The sequence below is a fragment of the Limulus polyphemus genome, unplaced genomic scaffold (assembly GCF_000517525.1).
Source record: "Limulus polyphemus unplaced genomic scaffold, Limulus_polyphemus-2.1.2 Scaffold2606, whole genome shotgun sequence".
Taxonomy (NCBI): Eukaryota; Metazoa; Arthropoda; class Merostomata; order Xiphosura; family Limulidae; genus Limulus; species Limulus polyphemus.
In genome coordinates, this window is record NW_013668216.1 from 44098 (window position 1) to 61240 (window position 17143).

Here is a 17143-nt window from a genome sequence, read left to right on the forward strand (position 1 = left end):
TTAAGTATGTGACATGCGTAACAGCTGTTCCTTTCAGGACTAGTGCACGTGTACTATTGTTGTGGTTATTGTAAGGCTCCCTCTCTAGTCTACTGTTCAATCTAGCCATCACTAAGCCTCTCATGAACTAATTGCGCGGAAATTAAGTAGGCGTGCGCATGTAGTGAGGAGGCGGAGCTATGAATAGTGCAAATTTCTCTTAGCGACTAACATCACCGAGTTACGATGATCTGGAATAACTTCAGCATTTGTTTAAAAAAAACATAAAAACTTGAAAAATAAAAAATAATAGATAAGAAAGAAAACAAATAACTACCAGAAAAAACAATGTTAAACCCAAGTTTATTAAAATAAACAAGTTTCGAAAATATGTGTTTTTCTCTTAATACGACGAGCATAATTTACAAATTAACCACAGATATTTGTAAAATATGAATATTGTTACCAGTGTATGAGGAAGGCCTTAAAAAAAAAGAAAAAAAAGTTTTTCTCAATTATTGAGTAAGCATTTACTAGCTGGCTATTTTACTGGTGACGATGATTTATTGACCACGGTTACAACAATAGATACAATAAAATCACACTGTTATTTTAACAATTAGATATTTCTCATCAAAGAGTGAAATAGGTGAGACTCAGTATTTAACGATAAATTTCACATATTTCTTGTGCTTTATTAGTTGATGATGAAGTACTAACAATTACATCAGGAATAAAAGATAACACACAGTAATCCCAACAACAACAAAAACAGAAATTAAGCATTTCTAATTACATTTCTGCCTTTCAAGTGACTAGTGAAAACAGCGAACACTGTTCTAGTTTGAACCAAATTATACTGGAAATAAACCTGAGAATTTTACTGTGTTTAGGTTAGTGTAAAATATTAATAATCCAGCATTTAGTGTTACTTTCAAGACAGTATGTTCTATTATACAAGATGTATAAAACTAGTGCCGAAAAAAAAGATTTTCAAATAATAGTTCTGTTCATCCGTTTTCTCCATATCTTCTAATGAAGAGAGTTTCTTGTTGCTCTCACAACAAGGCTAAATTTCTACCGTTGTAAACCACTTCAATGGTCTTGGTCACCAACAACGTCTACTTCTGGTTCTGCCATCATTGAGTCGTAATCCCCGCTGTTGCTTGTTTCCTCCTGAGGGCTCGTACTGCTAAGACGGCCGGTTTCACGAACCTCGTGTGCATTATGCTCTTCATTCAACTTCCGTAACTGTTTCTTGTGTTTCATTCGACGGTTTTGGAACCACGTTTTCACCTGGAAAAAGATATGTACTTTTTTTTGTAGCCTGACAGATGTGCATATTCGAGTCATCTAAAAAGCTAATCTGTATTACTGAAACACTTATAAACAGTCAACCAGGACTCAAAAATTTACAACATAAACAAAATGTCCTTTAAGTGTGCCGGTCTAGCTCTGTTTTATGTATATTTGTAATGAAGGTGGTCTTGATGCTATTTATCTTTCATACAGATTTAAAACTATTTGAAACATAATGAATTGGGATTATGAAAAATGCAGCATTGATATGTTACGTAGCTGAATTTAGGTATTAATGTTCATTAGCGCATTACTCGAATAGCAATTAACCTGGGTTTAATATGTGAAGAGCTGTAATCCAATGATATACTATGTTTTAAGCAAATTAATCAGTGATGAAAACCATTTCTTAGCTGCATGAATTACCCTAGTGACTCAGTGAAAAGTCTGAGGACTTACATTGCTACAAACTGGGTTTCGATACACTCGATGGGCAGATCACAGATAGCCCATTGTGAAGCTTCATACTTAACAACAATTAGCAACAGCAGGTGCACAAATATAAGTTAACGTAATGTCTCGTATTAAGCTGACGTAATATCTCGTATACAGCTGATAAAGGTGCCGTTTCTAGTAATGGTCTACCATGAACTTTAGTCTCCTTTACGTATTTTTCTTCTACAGTTGTTGAAATCTTAATACGATGCTTAAGTTTATTCTTGGAAATGTCCTCTAGTGGGTCAACGGTACGTTTACGGCCTTACTTCGCAAAGATCCAGGTTTCAATTCCCTGCGGTAGCCTAAAAACTAAAACAACTGGACAAATAAACAATTCTTGGAAATGTCCCCTACTGGGTCAACGGTACGTTTACGGCCTTACTTCGCTAAGATCGAGGTTTCAATTCCCTGTGGTAGCCTAAAAAACTAAAACAACTGGACAAATAAACAATTCTTGGAAATGTCCCCTACTGGGTCAACGGTACGTTTACGGCCTTACTTCGCTAAGATCGAGGTTTCAATTCCCTGTGGTAGCCTAAAAAACTAAAACAACTGGACAAATAAACACTAATTGGAAATTTACTGTTGCCCAAATGTATCTATTATATTCGGTTATTGCCTGTCCAGACTGTCTTTCTTTTCTTGTCGTTTCTTGAATCTTAGCAAAAACAAAAAAAAGGTATTTAGTATGTATAGTTTAGTGGCCTTTAAAGTGTTGTTCTGGCTGTACGGTTCTTTGTTTTGTGTAGTAGAAACTAGGTATTTGTGACGGTCACTTGTATACCCATTAATCGACACAGAAACAGTTTTTAATTACAGCTCAATTGCTACAACGAAAGTTTATTTTTATCTTTCTCTTTCAACCATTCTTGCTTCTATCTCACAACTATAAACCGCGGTGCTATCATGATGTTATTTTATACACTATGATCCAAGGCCTTTCTTCTCCATCATCTGTTGCTCACCTACCAACTAGATCTTCTCGATTCTCCTGTTTATTGCGATAGAGAACTTACCTGTGCGTAAGTTTAATTCTCTTTCTAAACATACCAAATTAAGATTGGTGTTATAAACCTGATGAGCCTTTACACTGTACAAAAAGCCTCATCATCAGCGAATACATCAGATAAAATGCACTTGAAATGCTGTTAATGCACTGTTTTCACTGAGAACAAAGGACAGTCAGAGTTGAAAGTGAGCTATCATAAACATTTGCAATTTCACTGTGACATTTCTGTTATGCTTCAGGATACAAGTTTCATACGTATTTATTCAAGCAAAACATCTATATTCCTTACTTTAATGTCTGAAAAACTGTAGCCATAATATGACTCTTACAAAGTCAAGCATCGGTAAGCTAAAAAAAGAAAAATAATTATTTATATCTGTTATCACCAGGGTAGAGCGAGCGGTGCGGGCGCAAAGGGCGCCAACTCAATGGGGAGTGCCGATTGCCCGATTGATTAACAAAGCGAACTAATGGATTGGGTTGGGGGCGCAGAATTTATATTTCGTATAGGGCGCCAGAAACATCGGCACTTATTACACTAAGAGGTGTTAATAGTCTTAGTTTTGTACCGTAGATTGTGTGTTTTGTTTTCTCTCCATTTTTGGCTTCATTTAAAAATTAAACCTAGCCTGAAATAAAAGTTTTGTTTACTTGAACCACTAGTATTATGAATAAGACAATTCTTCTTTCACACTTCACAATAATCAATAGTGCGTTCTTAATTACATCAATTCTAAATCAAACATTTTCTTAAATTATGAATATATTACATATGGATTGTATTATCATAACATGCTATGTGTTATTCAAAGCAGTACTCTTGAACTCTATCGATCGATTGGTAACGCTCAAAAGCCAAGAAATGACATTTTTTGGTTGCAATAATTCAAGAATACTGCTATATTAATTCCATTTTTAATTCATAAAATTTCTAAATGCATATAGAAATAATTGTAATATAGAAAATAAGAAATAAGAAGAAGTATTTAAATTTGTTGAATATTTCATGTAGCGTAGCACACCGTAACAAAAGTAACATGTTGCTATATGCGGTGTGCTTTCATTTTAATTATTTGCTTTAATGCCAGTATACCTAAAGGAGCTAATAAAAGAACAAATATATTATGCAAATCCGTGAAGCGAATGGAACAATGAAGGATTTCTGGTGATGCACTACAGTTAATACAATCATTAAGTCGGATTAAACTAAGTAGGAAACAAGACACAAGTAGCCTCGTGTATCATGAATGCTGTAGTTCTACTCTATAGCAGAGAGAACGCTGGTAAGAAGTGGATCTCAAAGTAAGCACACAGTTTAGCCACTAAACGAGTAAACGGACCCGAAAGTGGTGATTACTTACTACTTTCTCCCCTAACAGCCCATTACCGGATGCAAATGTTGCCTTAGCTGACACTTGTCAAAGAGAATCTGCTGCTACTTACAGAAGCAGGATTGTAATTCCAGTTAAGTATGCTCGATAGAAACCTCCCCATAAGTCAAACAAATTCTCTGTTATAAATTATAAACCTCCTAAAAGCGTGTTTTGATTTCAGACACAATGCACAAGAAAACAATTTTTTTTTCAAACGGATCTGTACTGCTAGTTTTTATTTTTTGAACTATTCGATTTTACATTCACGATAAAAATAAAAAATCGTATTGCTCTGTTGCTAAGATTATTCTATAAATAATCCTCCCAGCAGATCGTGCAAAAGTAAAGTTTTTTTTTTAGTTTCTTTATTTCTAAAAATATTGAGCAAATTGTGGTTACACGAACTAAAATATACAATTAAATACATATAAGTAATTTATTCTTGACTAATAACTGTGAATTTTTATACTCCTGTGTGAAATATCCATGAAGAAATCCATTACTCTGGTTTGTTTTGAATTTCGCAAAAAGCTACACGAGGGCTATCTGCGCTAGCCGTCCCTAATTTAGCAGTGTAAGACTAGAGGAAAGGCAGCTAGTCATCACCAGCCACCGCCAACTCCTGAGCTACTCTTTTACTAACGAATAGTGGGATTGACCGTCACTTTATAACGTCCCCACGGCTGTTTGGTGGGACGGGGATTCGAACCCGCGACCCTCAGATTGCGAGTCGAGCACCCTAACCACCTAGTCATTACTCTGGATATGATGACAAAGATTTTACCATGTAAATTCTAATAATGAAATCTGAATACTTCCCCCACGTCAAAAATGATGCAAAATAGTAATATTTCCACGGATATGTATTTAAAAGTTATGGTAGTTTCATGACTACAGTATTGACAATTTGTTAATAATGTTTTTGGGTAAAAATACGGTTTACCTTCAAATTGATAGATTTTTAAAAGGTATTTTTGATTCATTTTGAGCAAAAATAATGTAAATAAAGCATAATAACGAAAATGAATATTTCCACTGGGAGGCTTGTAAATCAAATATTTATACGGCTTGACAACGTGGTGTCGCTCACTATAATAACTGTACTCGCCCAAAATAAATTAAAACTATTAATTGTTTATTTATCTTCCTTTGGTTCTTTTGATATACTCTTTCAATTTAATTTTATTTATTTTTGAGTCATTTTCTGACTTAGTAAAACCATTATATAGAGCAATTAGAATAACGCTATAAACGAACTTATAGATAATGAACGAATATGGATATTTAATAAGATTTGGTAATAATTATTCCAAGATTTTTTTAATTGTGTTTCATAAATCGGAATAAAAAAACACAGAATTATCTTTTAAGCTTGAAATTATATATATATATATATATTGTAAAGAAAATTTTCAGGTTAAAATATAATCTGACTTACAGTCCCCAGATGGGACTGCGGCAAGTTTCTGTACTTACAACGCTAAAATCCAGTGCTCGATTCCGCGCAGAGGACACAGCAGATAGCCTAATGTGGCTTTGCCCTATTACAAACAAACTCTGACCTATAAATAACGTATACAGTGATAATTAGTAATTGGTAGTAAATATGTATTAAAACTAAAGAGACAGATGCCTTCTTCAGGTCAAATATATAAAATGTTTATAAGAACTGATAGCTATGTCCACAACATTTATGTCATATAAAAGACGTTATTAATTAAGAGATAAAATCAAGACAAAAAAAATAAACATTTTTTTTTTCAAAGAAAATATAATCTTTAGACAGAATGTATTGAACTGTTATGTGTATTCATGTAAATACACATAGATATTTCTGGAAATTTTATAAATCACAGAAGTAAGGAGATCAAATACTATTTCACTGAGCGCTTAATCATTGTGATCTAATAAGTAATTTACTTTTAGCAAATGAAAAACATGTCAGTCGATGTAAGCTAAAGAGATTTGTTTTTCAGGAGTAATTTTTAATGCTCTTCCTGTCATAAAGAAATAAAACTTCTAGAAATCAGTAAGTACATCTCTCTTTTAAAAGACGCCCCCCCCCCCACATAAGATGTAATTAGGCCCCTACATTTATGCCCCTATAGTTGTGGTTACAATTCCGGTGATTAAGCCCCCCCCCCGCAATTGCTGGAGCTGCAGGGGCATACTTACGCCACTGCTCTCTTTTAAATATTATTCTACCAATTTTTTATAATCGTTCGGCAATTACAAAATAAAAATTTATATAAATCTCTACCCTTAGATATAACCCCGGGCAAAAGTGCATCACTATTTTCTAAAGGTCTTAGCACACAGACAGAAATATCGTCCAACTTAAGCTGCCGGGTAGAAGTACAACATGCTTTTCTGAAAGGTCTCATCACACAGACAGAAACATTGTCCAATTTAAGCTTCCGGGTAGAAGTACCACATGCTTTTCTGAAGGTCTCATCACACAGACAGAAACATTGTCCAATTTAAGCTTCCGGGTAGAAGTACAGCATGGTTTTCTGCAGGTCTCAGCAAGACAGAAACATTGTCCAACTTAAGCTTCCGGGCTGAAGTACAGCATAGTTTTCTGCAGGTCTCAGCAAGACAGAAACGTTGTTTAACTCAAGGATCCAACCGAAAGAAGTACACTGATAATTTAGGAATATAATGTCTACTCTGCTTTGTATAATTTTCCAATGTTCCTAACATGTTTATGGCTCACTACCAAAACAATGGTGTTATTTAATAACGGGGTTTGTTCATATCTCACGATAGCCCTTATTTTGATCTAAATGAATAACAATATAGTTTCAAGGCATGACAACATCAACAGGCTGGTAAGAGTTGTATAATCTGCTCTTATTATTTAGTGATGAGTTTTAAACCTAGAAACAATCGTTGTCATGGTTGATAACTTTTTTGTTTCCCCACAAACAGTCCTACAAGACAGATTAACAGCTGAAACTAGAATATTAACTAATTAGTATTTAGTAATAAAAATAGTATCTGACAAGTAATTAGATTTATTTGATCGTATAAGCTATTAACCATGACGATAACTGAGATCCAAAACCTTATCATGTAAGACCAGAAACTATCGTTGAAGCGTAACACTTAAAGGCTCTTCTGTGTATTAGAATCGTTCTTCTACACTTGTGCTATTGATATTTGGTAGAAGGTTATATCTCTTGTTTCTAATAACTAAATATATTATTTTAATTCATGATTATCATAGTTTCATTATTTGGGTATTTATCTCTAAATAGTTGTAGCTTTGACTTTTGTTTTTTATTTAAAAAAACAGTATTTGTCGAAACCATGCGGCTCCAGAGTTAAACTTCATAATTCTAGTCTCATTTGTGCTTCTGGAATTGAGGGAAAGAATAGAAAAAAATAACAAATTTCTGATGGAAATTAAGTTACAATATAACAAATATGAGCATAAATTAAAAGCACAAAAGAAAACTTGAAAGAAATGGTGTCCTAAGACCACAGTGTACGAAGTACTATTGAGTTTAACCTGAAACTGTTTGACCAAATTATACGATATGGTGTTTCGAAAGAGAGACACCTGTGAAAATCCAATTAGCAAGTTATCTCTTAATATGCATAACTTGTTGTTTAGCATCCACAGTTTTAACAGATTAGTTCCTGTGATATTCACATTATAAGTCTCTGAATATTGAAGTAGCCTACTTGTAAGCTACAAAATTTTCAATGATTCACGTAGTGAAGTAACCTACTTGTAAGATACAAAATTTCCAATTATTCACGTAGTGAAAGAACCTATTTGTAAGCTACAAAATTTTCAATGATTCACGTAGTGAAGTAATCTACTTGTAAGATATAAAATTGCCAATTATTCACGTAGTGAAGGAACCTATTTGTAAGCTACAAAATTTTCAATGATTCACGTGGTGAAGGAACCTATTTGTAAGCTACAAACTTTTCAATAATTCACGTGGTGAAGGAATCTATTTGTAAGCTACAAAATTTTAATTGACTCATGTAATGAAAGAACCTATTTCTAAGATGCAAAATTATCAATGATTCGCGTAGTGAAGTAATCTACTTGTAAGCTACAAAATGTTCAATGATTCACATAGTGAAGTAACTTATTTCTAAGTTACAAGATTTTTAATGATCCATGTAAACTTGACAAACAAATATGCAATACCAAGTTGTAATATCAGAAATATTTTTGAGCTACGATGCAAATGTCACTATTATTTCTAGAGCTAGAGCCTAATCTGTTTTTAAAATATGTAAACCTTCTTTTTTGGTTTCAAGTATCATTGTGAATGAAAACTGAGAACAAAGTTTTATCGTTCAGTGGGTACCTTAACATTAGATCATTGACTCAAACAAACATTTTTAGGCAATATGACGATTCTAGGATGAAATTTAAGGATAATAAACATAAACTCTTTCAAGTTATTTTTGATTTACTGTTCCTGGTTACAGCAATTCGCCTGATATGCATTCGTAATCACTGTTGCTGTTATTTAGTTTCTGTATTATGACGTTAAATTTGATCCCTTTTTTATTGAAAACTACAATCATACAAAACAGTTTTGACGTCATAGACTAATGCAAGCTTGCAGCCTTTGGGCAAGCTATCATCTTCTTAAACTTTGTTGTAGCGGCTGTAATTTACAAGTTGGTAATGTATTTTTGGTTAAAATAAGGTTATTCCTTTCTTGACTTCATTTGTTTTACTATAAATGTAACACGCCAGCCTTATTAATTGAATAAAAAACCCTGATAAAACCTAAATGAAATACGATCTACCTTTCTGAAAAACTAAAACTGGGTAAAGAGTGGATTATTGTTGTTATCTTATTACAAACTACAGAAACATGAGGACCTTATCATCCGTTTTGTTGTTCTGATATTTATATATGTGTACTGATGCAACTGCAGGTTTTGAGGTTTGAAGTTCACAAGCTACAATTTTGGATTTGTTTCATTCTTATCTAACCTGAAAAAAAAAAACACTTATGGAAACGTTTATTAATACCACGTTACTTGAAATGTTAACCATACGAAGAAGTCTTATTAATACTTTACGACTAGCTATAATTATACATAATAAGTCTAATAATGATCGGGTCCAGGTACTTGAATACCGTATTCAGAAAACGATAAAAATAAACATATGGTAAAATATATGTTTTCCATTGTTATTTCACCAATGTCAAATTGTCGTCAGAAATTGCTTGATTTTGCTTTACTAACTCAGAGAATGTAAAATCGTTGGTGTTTTTGATTATTACTTTTTCTCTATGATTCTGGTGTTATGTTAGTCTTGTAAAAGTTATTAAAAAGACATTAAGTTATTATTATAAACATAGCTAAGACAAAGATTAATGACGAATATGGGAGAAATGAGGTAAGAAGGTCCCCTCCATTAAAAAGGTTAATCCTGTATATCATCATTTATGACGTGCTGCCATCTAGAGTGAATTATGTGTAACCATTAATCACGTGACCCCGTGCATAAACACACTGGCAGATTTGTTTGTTTGTTTTGTTAAATTTTGCGCAGAGCTACTCAGGGCTATCTGTGCTATCCGTCCTTGATTTTGAATTTATAGACTAGAGGAAAGGTAATTAGTCAGCACGCCTACCAATGTTCGGTAACAGAGTTCGATCCCGTCATCCCGCAGAATATCAGTCGAGAGACCTATCCACCAGGCCCACTCTGATGGAGTGGTACAAATGTGAATGATCAAATCACGACTTCATTCTTTATGAACACCTTTTATGAATGCAAAGTATATACTGCAGGGATTTTCACTTTGTTGGTTTCAAATAATGAGGAAATGTAGACACACGAATATGCCGTTTACTGATTTTTTATAACATGCGATTCTTTTACGAAGAGTGGTTGAAGGTAAGACAGTCCACAGCTGGTGATGCTTTTCCCTGTTCTATTGCCTACTTTATTTTGTGCCATTGTTCTAGATAATGTGCAACTTGCGCATGTCACACAACCTTCCTGATTCCTGCTGTGAGAATTTAAATGATGATTTAAGTGATTTAAACGCAGTTTTAAATGCAGCATTTATTTTAAATTGCAATTCTCATGAGCTACATGGGGACCATTTTACTCCATCTTGAAGGGTCCTTTTTGTCCGAGCTTATCGTTAAAACGGCCCCCAACCACAAAAAGTGTATTTTCTCAATATCTTAAAAGGCCTGTGTCCAATTTTTTGTTTTAAACTTTGTTCATTTCAAAGCCTTTTGAGTTCCCATAAACATTCATCTTAGTTGTTAAAAACAGCATTGAGAGTTATGGTGACCGTCTTACCCCACCTTCTCCTAATTTTGAAAATACAGTTCTTTGAAGAAGTCCTCTAATACATGTATGATTCATAACTTCAACTTACTTATTTTTCTATCATGAGACACTTTCTTAGACCTGTGAGTTTCTAGGATATTTGGTATTTTAAACCTCAAAGACACTTTATGTGATGCATGGGCTTTATTAGTTTAATGTTTCAACCAATCATAGAGCACATAAATTAATAAAAAAATGAATATATACATATATGGTGTTTGTGAGTGTATGTGTATGCTAAGAGCATAATTATTTCGAAAATACTTTGAGTAACGTAGGAAATTCTTGCAGTTACTTAAGTTTCGGTTGATCAAGGGGGAACTTCTTTTTTGATTACTTTACACAATTCCATTTGACTTTTTTTTCAATAGCGTAACGCTCTTTAAATGCTCAGTTATAATTTCACGAAAAGTTTCATAACCTTACTCTTGTATCCACGTTACGATTCCGTTTAATTTAACTTTTATTGGTCTTCACTGTATTTTCAAGTGCCCAACCCCGGTGGCACAGCGGTATGTTTGCAGATTTACAACGCTAGAAACCGGGTTTAGATACCCGTGATGGGCAGAACACAGATATCCCATCCTGTAGCTTTGTGCTTAACTTCAAACAAACAATATTTTCAAGTTTTGGTGCTTACACTATTGTGAAACAGTTGGAGGTGACAAAAGAATTACTGACATTAATTTAAGGGTAATTGTATGCGTCTAAGTGTGACTGTTACTATGAATATATACTAATAATAATTTTACAGTTTTAACAATTTTTAAAGATCTTGCAACATTTCGGTTGTATGTATATACATATATAGGTTTGTTTCAGGAACACTCTGGGCCTGAAGTTAGCTTATAGCCGAAACGATACATAATATAAGTATATATGATAAGAGTGGTGTAAACAGTATAACACATAGGGTTTAGCAATCCTCATGGGTATAATGGATGCCGCAGTGAAACTTCGGATTGAGTTTTATACACCATATGATGGTTTTAAGGTAGCAAACTATATGAATTTTTCCACATTACACTTGATTTGTTTACCTTTTCGTTTATAAATAAATTATGCAAATACAGTGAAATGCACCCACCGTTTTTATTCACTGTTTGCTCCTTTGATCACGAAAAAAGCTTTAAATGCTAAAGTACTATATATTTTAAATTAGTTAAAGTAACACATGATATAACTTAGCACTTTCTAAACAATGGAAAAACGTTTTGAGATCAGAATTTGTTTAGAAAATTCGATCAGAAAATAAAGGAAAAAAGTTTAAATGCATCATTTTAATATACAATTTAAGCGTCGGTTTGTTTGTAATTAAGCATAAAGCTACACAATGGGCTATCTGTGCTCTGCCCACCATGGGTATCGAAACCCGGATTCTAGCGTTGTAAGTCCGCAGACATACCGCTGTGCCACTGGGGGGCTTAAGCGTCGGAAATAGATGTAAATGAAAGTCGTTAATAACCTTCAGAACAGACAAGGAAGTTTATAACACCCAATACTTAACCTTCAGAGTAAACTAAGGAGTGCCTCCCAATGTCTCCGCGTAAGTCTGAAAGCATATAATGCTAAAAGCCGGGTTTCGATACCTGTGCTATGCCCACCACAGGTACCTCATCGTGTAGCTTTGTGGTTAACAACAAACAAACAACAACAAAAAGACTAGGATATCTGTAATACACAATATGTAACCCTCAGAATAGATCATGGAGTCTTTTACACATAATATGTAATTCTTTGAACAGACCACGGAGTCTATAACACAAGATATACATATTTTGAGATTATATATTAGTGAACGTATTTTAATTCCAACCTTGTTTATTCTAATCATAAATTGAACTTACTGATTTTGATAACATAACAACAAGTGTTCATTCATAAATAAAGACAGAGAGTTAATGATGAAACACACATTTTCTACAAGACAAAAGCTAAAAGAAACAAAATACATAGAAATGTTTTTAAGTTTGACGGTATATTAATTGTCTTTGGTACCAACATTCAGTATCTATTGAGAAAATACCATGTGGTAGGAAGCGTCTACCGATCAAAAATTGGTGCAAAATACCTTCTTTTTTTTTTAAAGAAATGCCGGAAGATTTCGTGGTTAATAACCATATGATACTAAAGATTTACAATCGATTTTGTGGTTATTAACAATATGGTAGTAAAGATAACAATGTGGTATTAAATTATACTTCAATGAAGAAAAACGATCTATTTGCAAATGTACTTGTTAACTTTCTTGGTAAATAAAGGGTATTTCTTATTGACTAAAATATAATTTGATTTTATATTGTTGGTAAGTCTAGTACAAAATGCCTTACCAAAACATCGACTTTTTTTTTTATCTCGCATGTTGTCTTCAAGAAGACAAGTTTCTCGATAAGAACAAATATATCTAAGTAAGATAAAAGAAAGGTTTATCACGCGAAAGAGCTGGGATTATCCTGCTTTTTTAATTGTGATTTATCAACTTTTTTTTAACCTAAGTGTTTTCCAAGTACCATGAAAACATACCTGTGTTTCAGATAAACTGAGGGCCGTCGCGAGTTCCAACCGTTCCGGAGTTGACAAGTACCGCTGAGCCTCGAAACGCTTCTCCAGCCCGTGAAGTTGTTGGTCGCTGAAAACGGTGCGGGCCTTACGGCGTCGACAAGCCTTGGAAGAGGGTTCCGTAGTCAACAGAGCATGGAACGGCAAGCCTTGATATTTGGAGGAAAAGAAGAGATTCACTGTCGTGCATAATAATAACGAGGAGAAAGCTACATTTTCAATTTCGTACCGTCTGAATCAATTTCACATATCATAAAAAATCTGGGTTTCTCTCCGTTAATTTACGGATGACTCATAAGCTGAGGCTTCAGTGTTAATTTACTACTCATTATTCGCGTGCAGTTGGAGAGCATAGCGTTTCATCATATAAAACCACTGTAGTTTTCCTGCTTCTTATGGTGTCATTGAAGATGTTCTTACTGGTGACAATGAATCTATTTACCCACTGTATTACCAAAATATATTGTTGTTCTTACTGGTGACAATGGATCTATTTACACACTATATTACCAAAATATATTGTTGTTCTTACTGGTGACAATGGATCTATTTACACACTAAATTACCAAATATATTGTTGTTCTTACTGGTGACAATGGATCTATTTACACACGATATTACCAAAATATATTGTTGTTCCTACTGGTGACAACGGATCTATTTACACACTATATTACCGAAATATATTGTTGCTTGGAAGATGGACAGTGAGAATAGAAAAAAAGAAATAATAATGCCATCATAGTAGAGGAAGTGAAACAAAACCATACGTCGAAAAGTAAAGAAACACTTCAGAAAATATTTTCACACATGCGTCGAAATGGAAATATTTTCACACAGATATTACATAAGGAACGTCGGTAGACATTATTTACGGAATAATAGTTTGTGGACTAAGTAGAAAACAACAACAACATGTAATATGATTAAGACCTCGTTAAATACAAGGCTATACTTCTCATTTATTTTTTATAGTCTTAATGACTTACTGTGTGGTAACATGACAGGAATCTTAGGCTTTAAGAGAAAACCGTTCATTTAATACTATAAAGAATGAAAAATAAAATAAACCAGTTTATAATTTCCTGTAAAAAGCTTAAATTCTGTTTGCATATTTAGTGCCTTAGACGTACCTCAAGCCATACAGAAAAAATGTATCATGATTTTTCACTGAAGATAGAAATGTTATAAAGTTGCAGATACAGTCTTTTTGTCTATCATCTGTTTATTTTGGAACCTATACCAAAGAAACAGCACCTGTCAAGAAGGTTCGGGACTGATATCGTAATTTTCAAGTGCACAATGAAGGTAGGTAATGCCCGTAAACAATATGTGTGTAGATTACGCGATGGTGTTAGAAGTAACACCTGTAAACAAAAATGCCTTTAGATTACACGGTGAAGACAGGTAATACCTATTAGAAATGTGACTTGGTAACACAGCGAAGATAAGCAATACCCGAAAACAATGTATGTTTTGGTAACATATTGTAAGCAATGTGTGTTTAGGTAAAATGTTAACTAATAATAAGACCCGTAAACAATATAAAGGGCATACTAGACGTAATCGTAATCAATATTTCAGTGTTACGTTGTTAAACGCCGAAAGATGGCGAAGTGATGAAAGCAATAGGCCTGATATTCGTGATAAATAACGCACTAGACTGCAGATAACTGTTAAGGATTCTTCGTAATTAATCCATTATGAATTTCAATATCAGAAACGTAACAGTCGCATTTTAGATGTACTTTTTGTCTGCTACATATCGCCGCCCAAGAGGTCTTTCGTTCTATACCAGAAGTAGTCAGCTGGGCTGTACATGATTATAGCAAAAGTTTATCCAAAATTATATGATATTTGCTTTAGAAAACTTTCAAAATGTTAATCACCTCAAATTGACAAAGCGATGAAATCAACAGGCCTAATAATACGCGCCTTTTGATTTCAAGTCCATGATTACTCATTTAAAGGAATGTGGGGAAATATCTGTAATCTATCATGACTAATATCTGTTTATAATAACCACGCCAAGATCAAGTTAAATCCATAAATAATGCGTATTTAGAATACGCGCCAATTACAGGTGAACATCTATAAACAATATGTATCGAGTATTCTTTGATAGGTTGTAATTAGGCTGAATATTCATGATGAGTATACTGGAATGAACGGTAACTGCCTGTTGTAATAAAACATAAATATAGAGGACGACGTTTGTGATTTTTTTACAACAGGCAGTTACCCATCCATTCCAGTAAACTCAATGTAATCGAGTTTTGAAATGCTTTTTAATTGGACAGAAAAGCTATTTAAAATGCTAAAACAGTTAATGTAAAGCGTAATCTATCATTCTATTTAACACTTGTCACTGGATTATATCTGTTTCGGGGGGGGGGGGCGTTCCATACCTCGTCAGTTACATTGAATAATTCACAAGAATATATTAATAGCATCATTGTTGTATATTCTTGAAATTTATATTTGGATATAGGATCGTTGTGTGAACAAAAGGCATTTCAATACACCATAAGTATAATATACACTTCACCACTATATGAAACCTAGTCTTATTCTTTCGACTTCCCCTTATCCATTGTGACAGAATTCCCCGAAACCGGTATAACTCAACGACAAGTAATAAATCGCATGAGAGTTTCGGCTTCACAATTTTTTTTTTTTTTTTTTTTAGTGTCTGTAAACATTGTTTTTGGAATATAAGCCGAGTATATACAGATAACATTTATAAACAATATGTATTACGATACACGCCCAGTACACAAAAGTAGCATCTGTAAACAATATGTTTAGAACACGTGCCGAAAACAGATAGCATTCGTAAATAATGCATATTTTAGAATACGCAAAGTACTAGTAATATCCGTGAATAATATATGTTACAATATATACATGCTGAAAACAGGTAACTTAGTTAATTTTAAACTGCGGTTTAATCTTCAGTTGGTATGCTTTTCAACATAAATGTTAAATACCATTCATACTTTAAAGTATTTGTAGTTCAGCTAATTAAAATAAGCATAATACCACATAAGTCCATGGTAACTTTAAAGTGTGCAGAAAACAAAATAGTAATCTCAATTTTATGTGTGTGTTGAATATAACTCGCGGAGACAAACAAGTATTTTGGTGGCTGCATTGTGTTATGGTGTTTAGTTTCAAACCACAAGTGAAACACATAAGCAAATCTATAAGATAAATGATATTCGCCAGATGTGGGGACTCGTAGGGTACCGTTACAGGACTGAGAAAGGAATTAAGTAACAGGAAGCTTTATCATTGATTAAATTAAGAAACAAAACTTGCGATTGAAACAGATATATTTCTGCAAATTAAATAGCCGTTTAATGAAGTCCCTTACTCTGCTTACTTGTTCATCACTACACAATATGCGCAGACTATAATGGCTCAGGCATGTAGTGTCGTGAAATTGAAGAAAACATTGAATTTTTAAAGATGCTTGTATTAGCCAATTGTTGTTTAATTAATGATCAAGATATGAATTAATACTTGAGGTTTCTTCAATTATTTTGAAAACAAAACGTAAGTGCTGTCCGAAAAATGTTTAGAAATGGCATTACTTGAGCTTGAATACTATTACTAAACTTTCACATCAATTTGGTGTACCTAACATGCATGGCAACGTGAACGTGCTTGAATATGACAGAGCGCATTTCTTCTACAACATTAGATTATCCCGTGTGATCTGAATCTGACAGAGCGTATTTATTCTTCAGTACTGCATGTTACATATGTACAAGCGATATAATGTTGTTTAAAATTTCATTTGAAGCTTTGTACTGTCAGTTTTGGTTTGTGTTTTAGTGAACGCTCCTGAAGAAGCTGTAAAGCCAAACGTTGAGTGTCTAATTAAATAAAAACAACGTTTAGGTATTATAAGGTCGTTTATTTCTAGTATTAAGTGTAAACTGTAAACACTTGTAAAAACTAGACTAAATGCTCTTTAAAATCTTTTTTCAAGTCGGTCCCTTTCAGCTACGATCATAGGTAGAAACTTTAAAATTTCAGGACATCTTTAAATCTGTTAAGAAAAAAGTGTCAACTATCGAAAAT

General features: G+C 33.5%; 1 protein-coding gene across 1 annotated transcript in view; it reads right to left on the reverse strand.

The window, feature by feature from the left end:
* Positions 1-1074: 1074 nt before the first annotated feature.
* LOC106467417 (brain-specific homeobox protein homolog) overlaps positions 1075-17143 on the reverse strand; it is a 26489-nt gene continuing 10420 nt past the window's right edge. The window contains exons 2-3 of the mRNA XM_013927767.1: positions 13019-13203; positions 1075-1275 (exon numbers count right to left, since the gene is read on the reverse strand). Of these exons, the coding sequence (XP_013783221.1) occupies positions 1075-1275; positions 13019-13203 (386 nt within the window). The remainder of the gene's footprint in view (positions 1276-13018; positions 13204-17143) is intronic.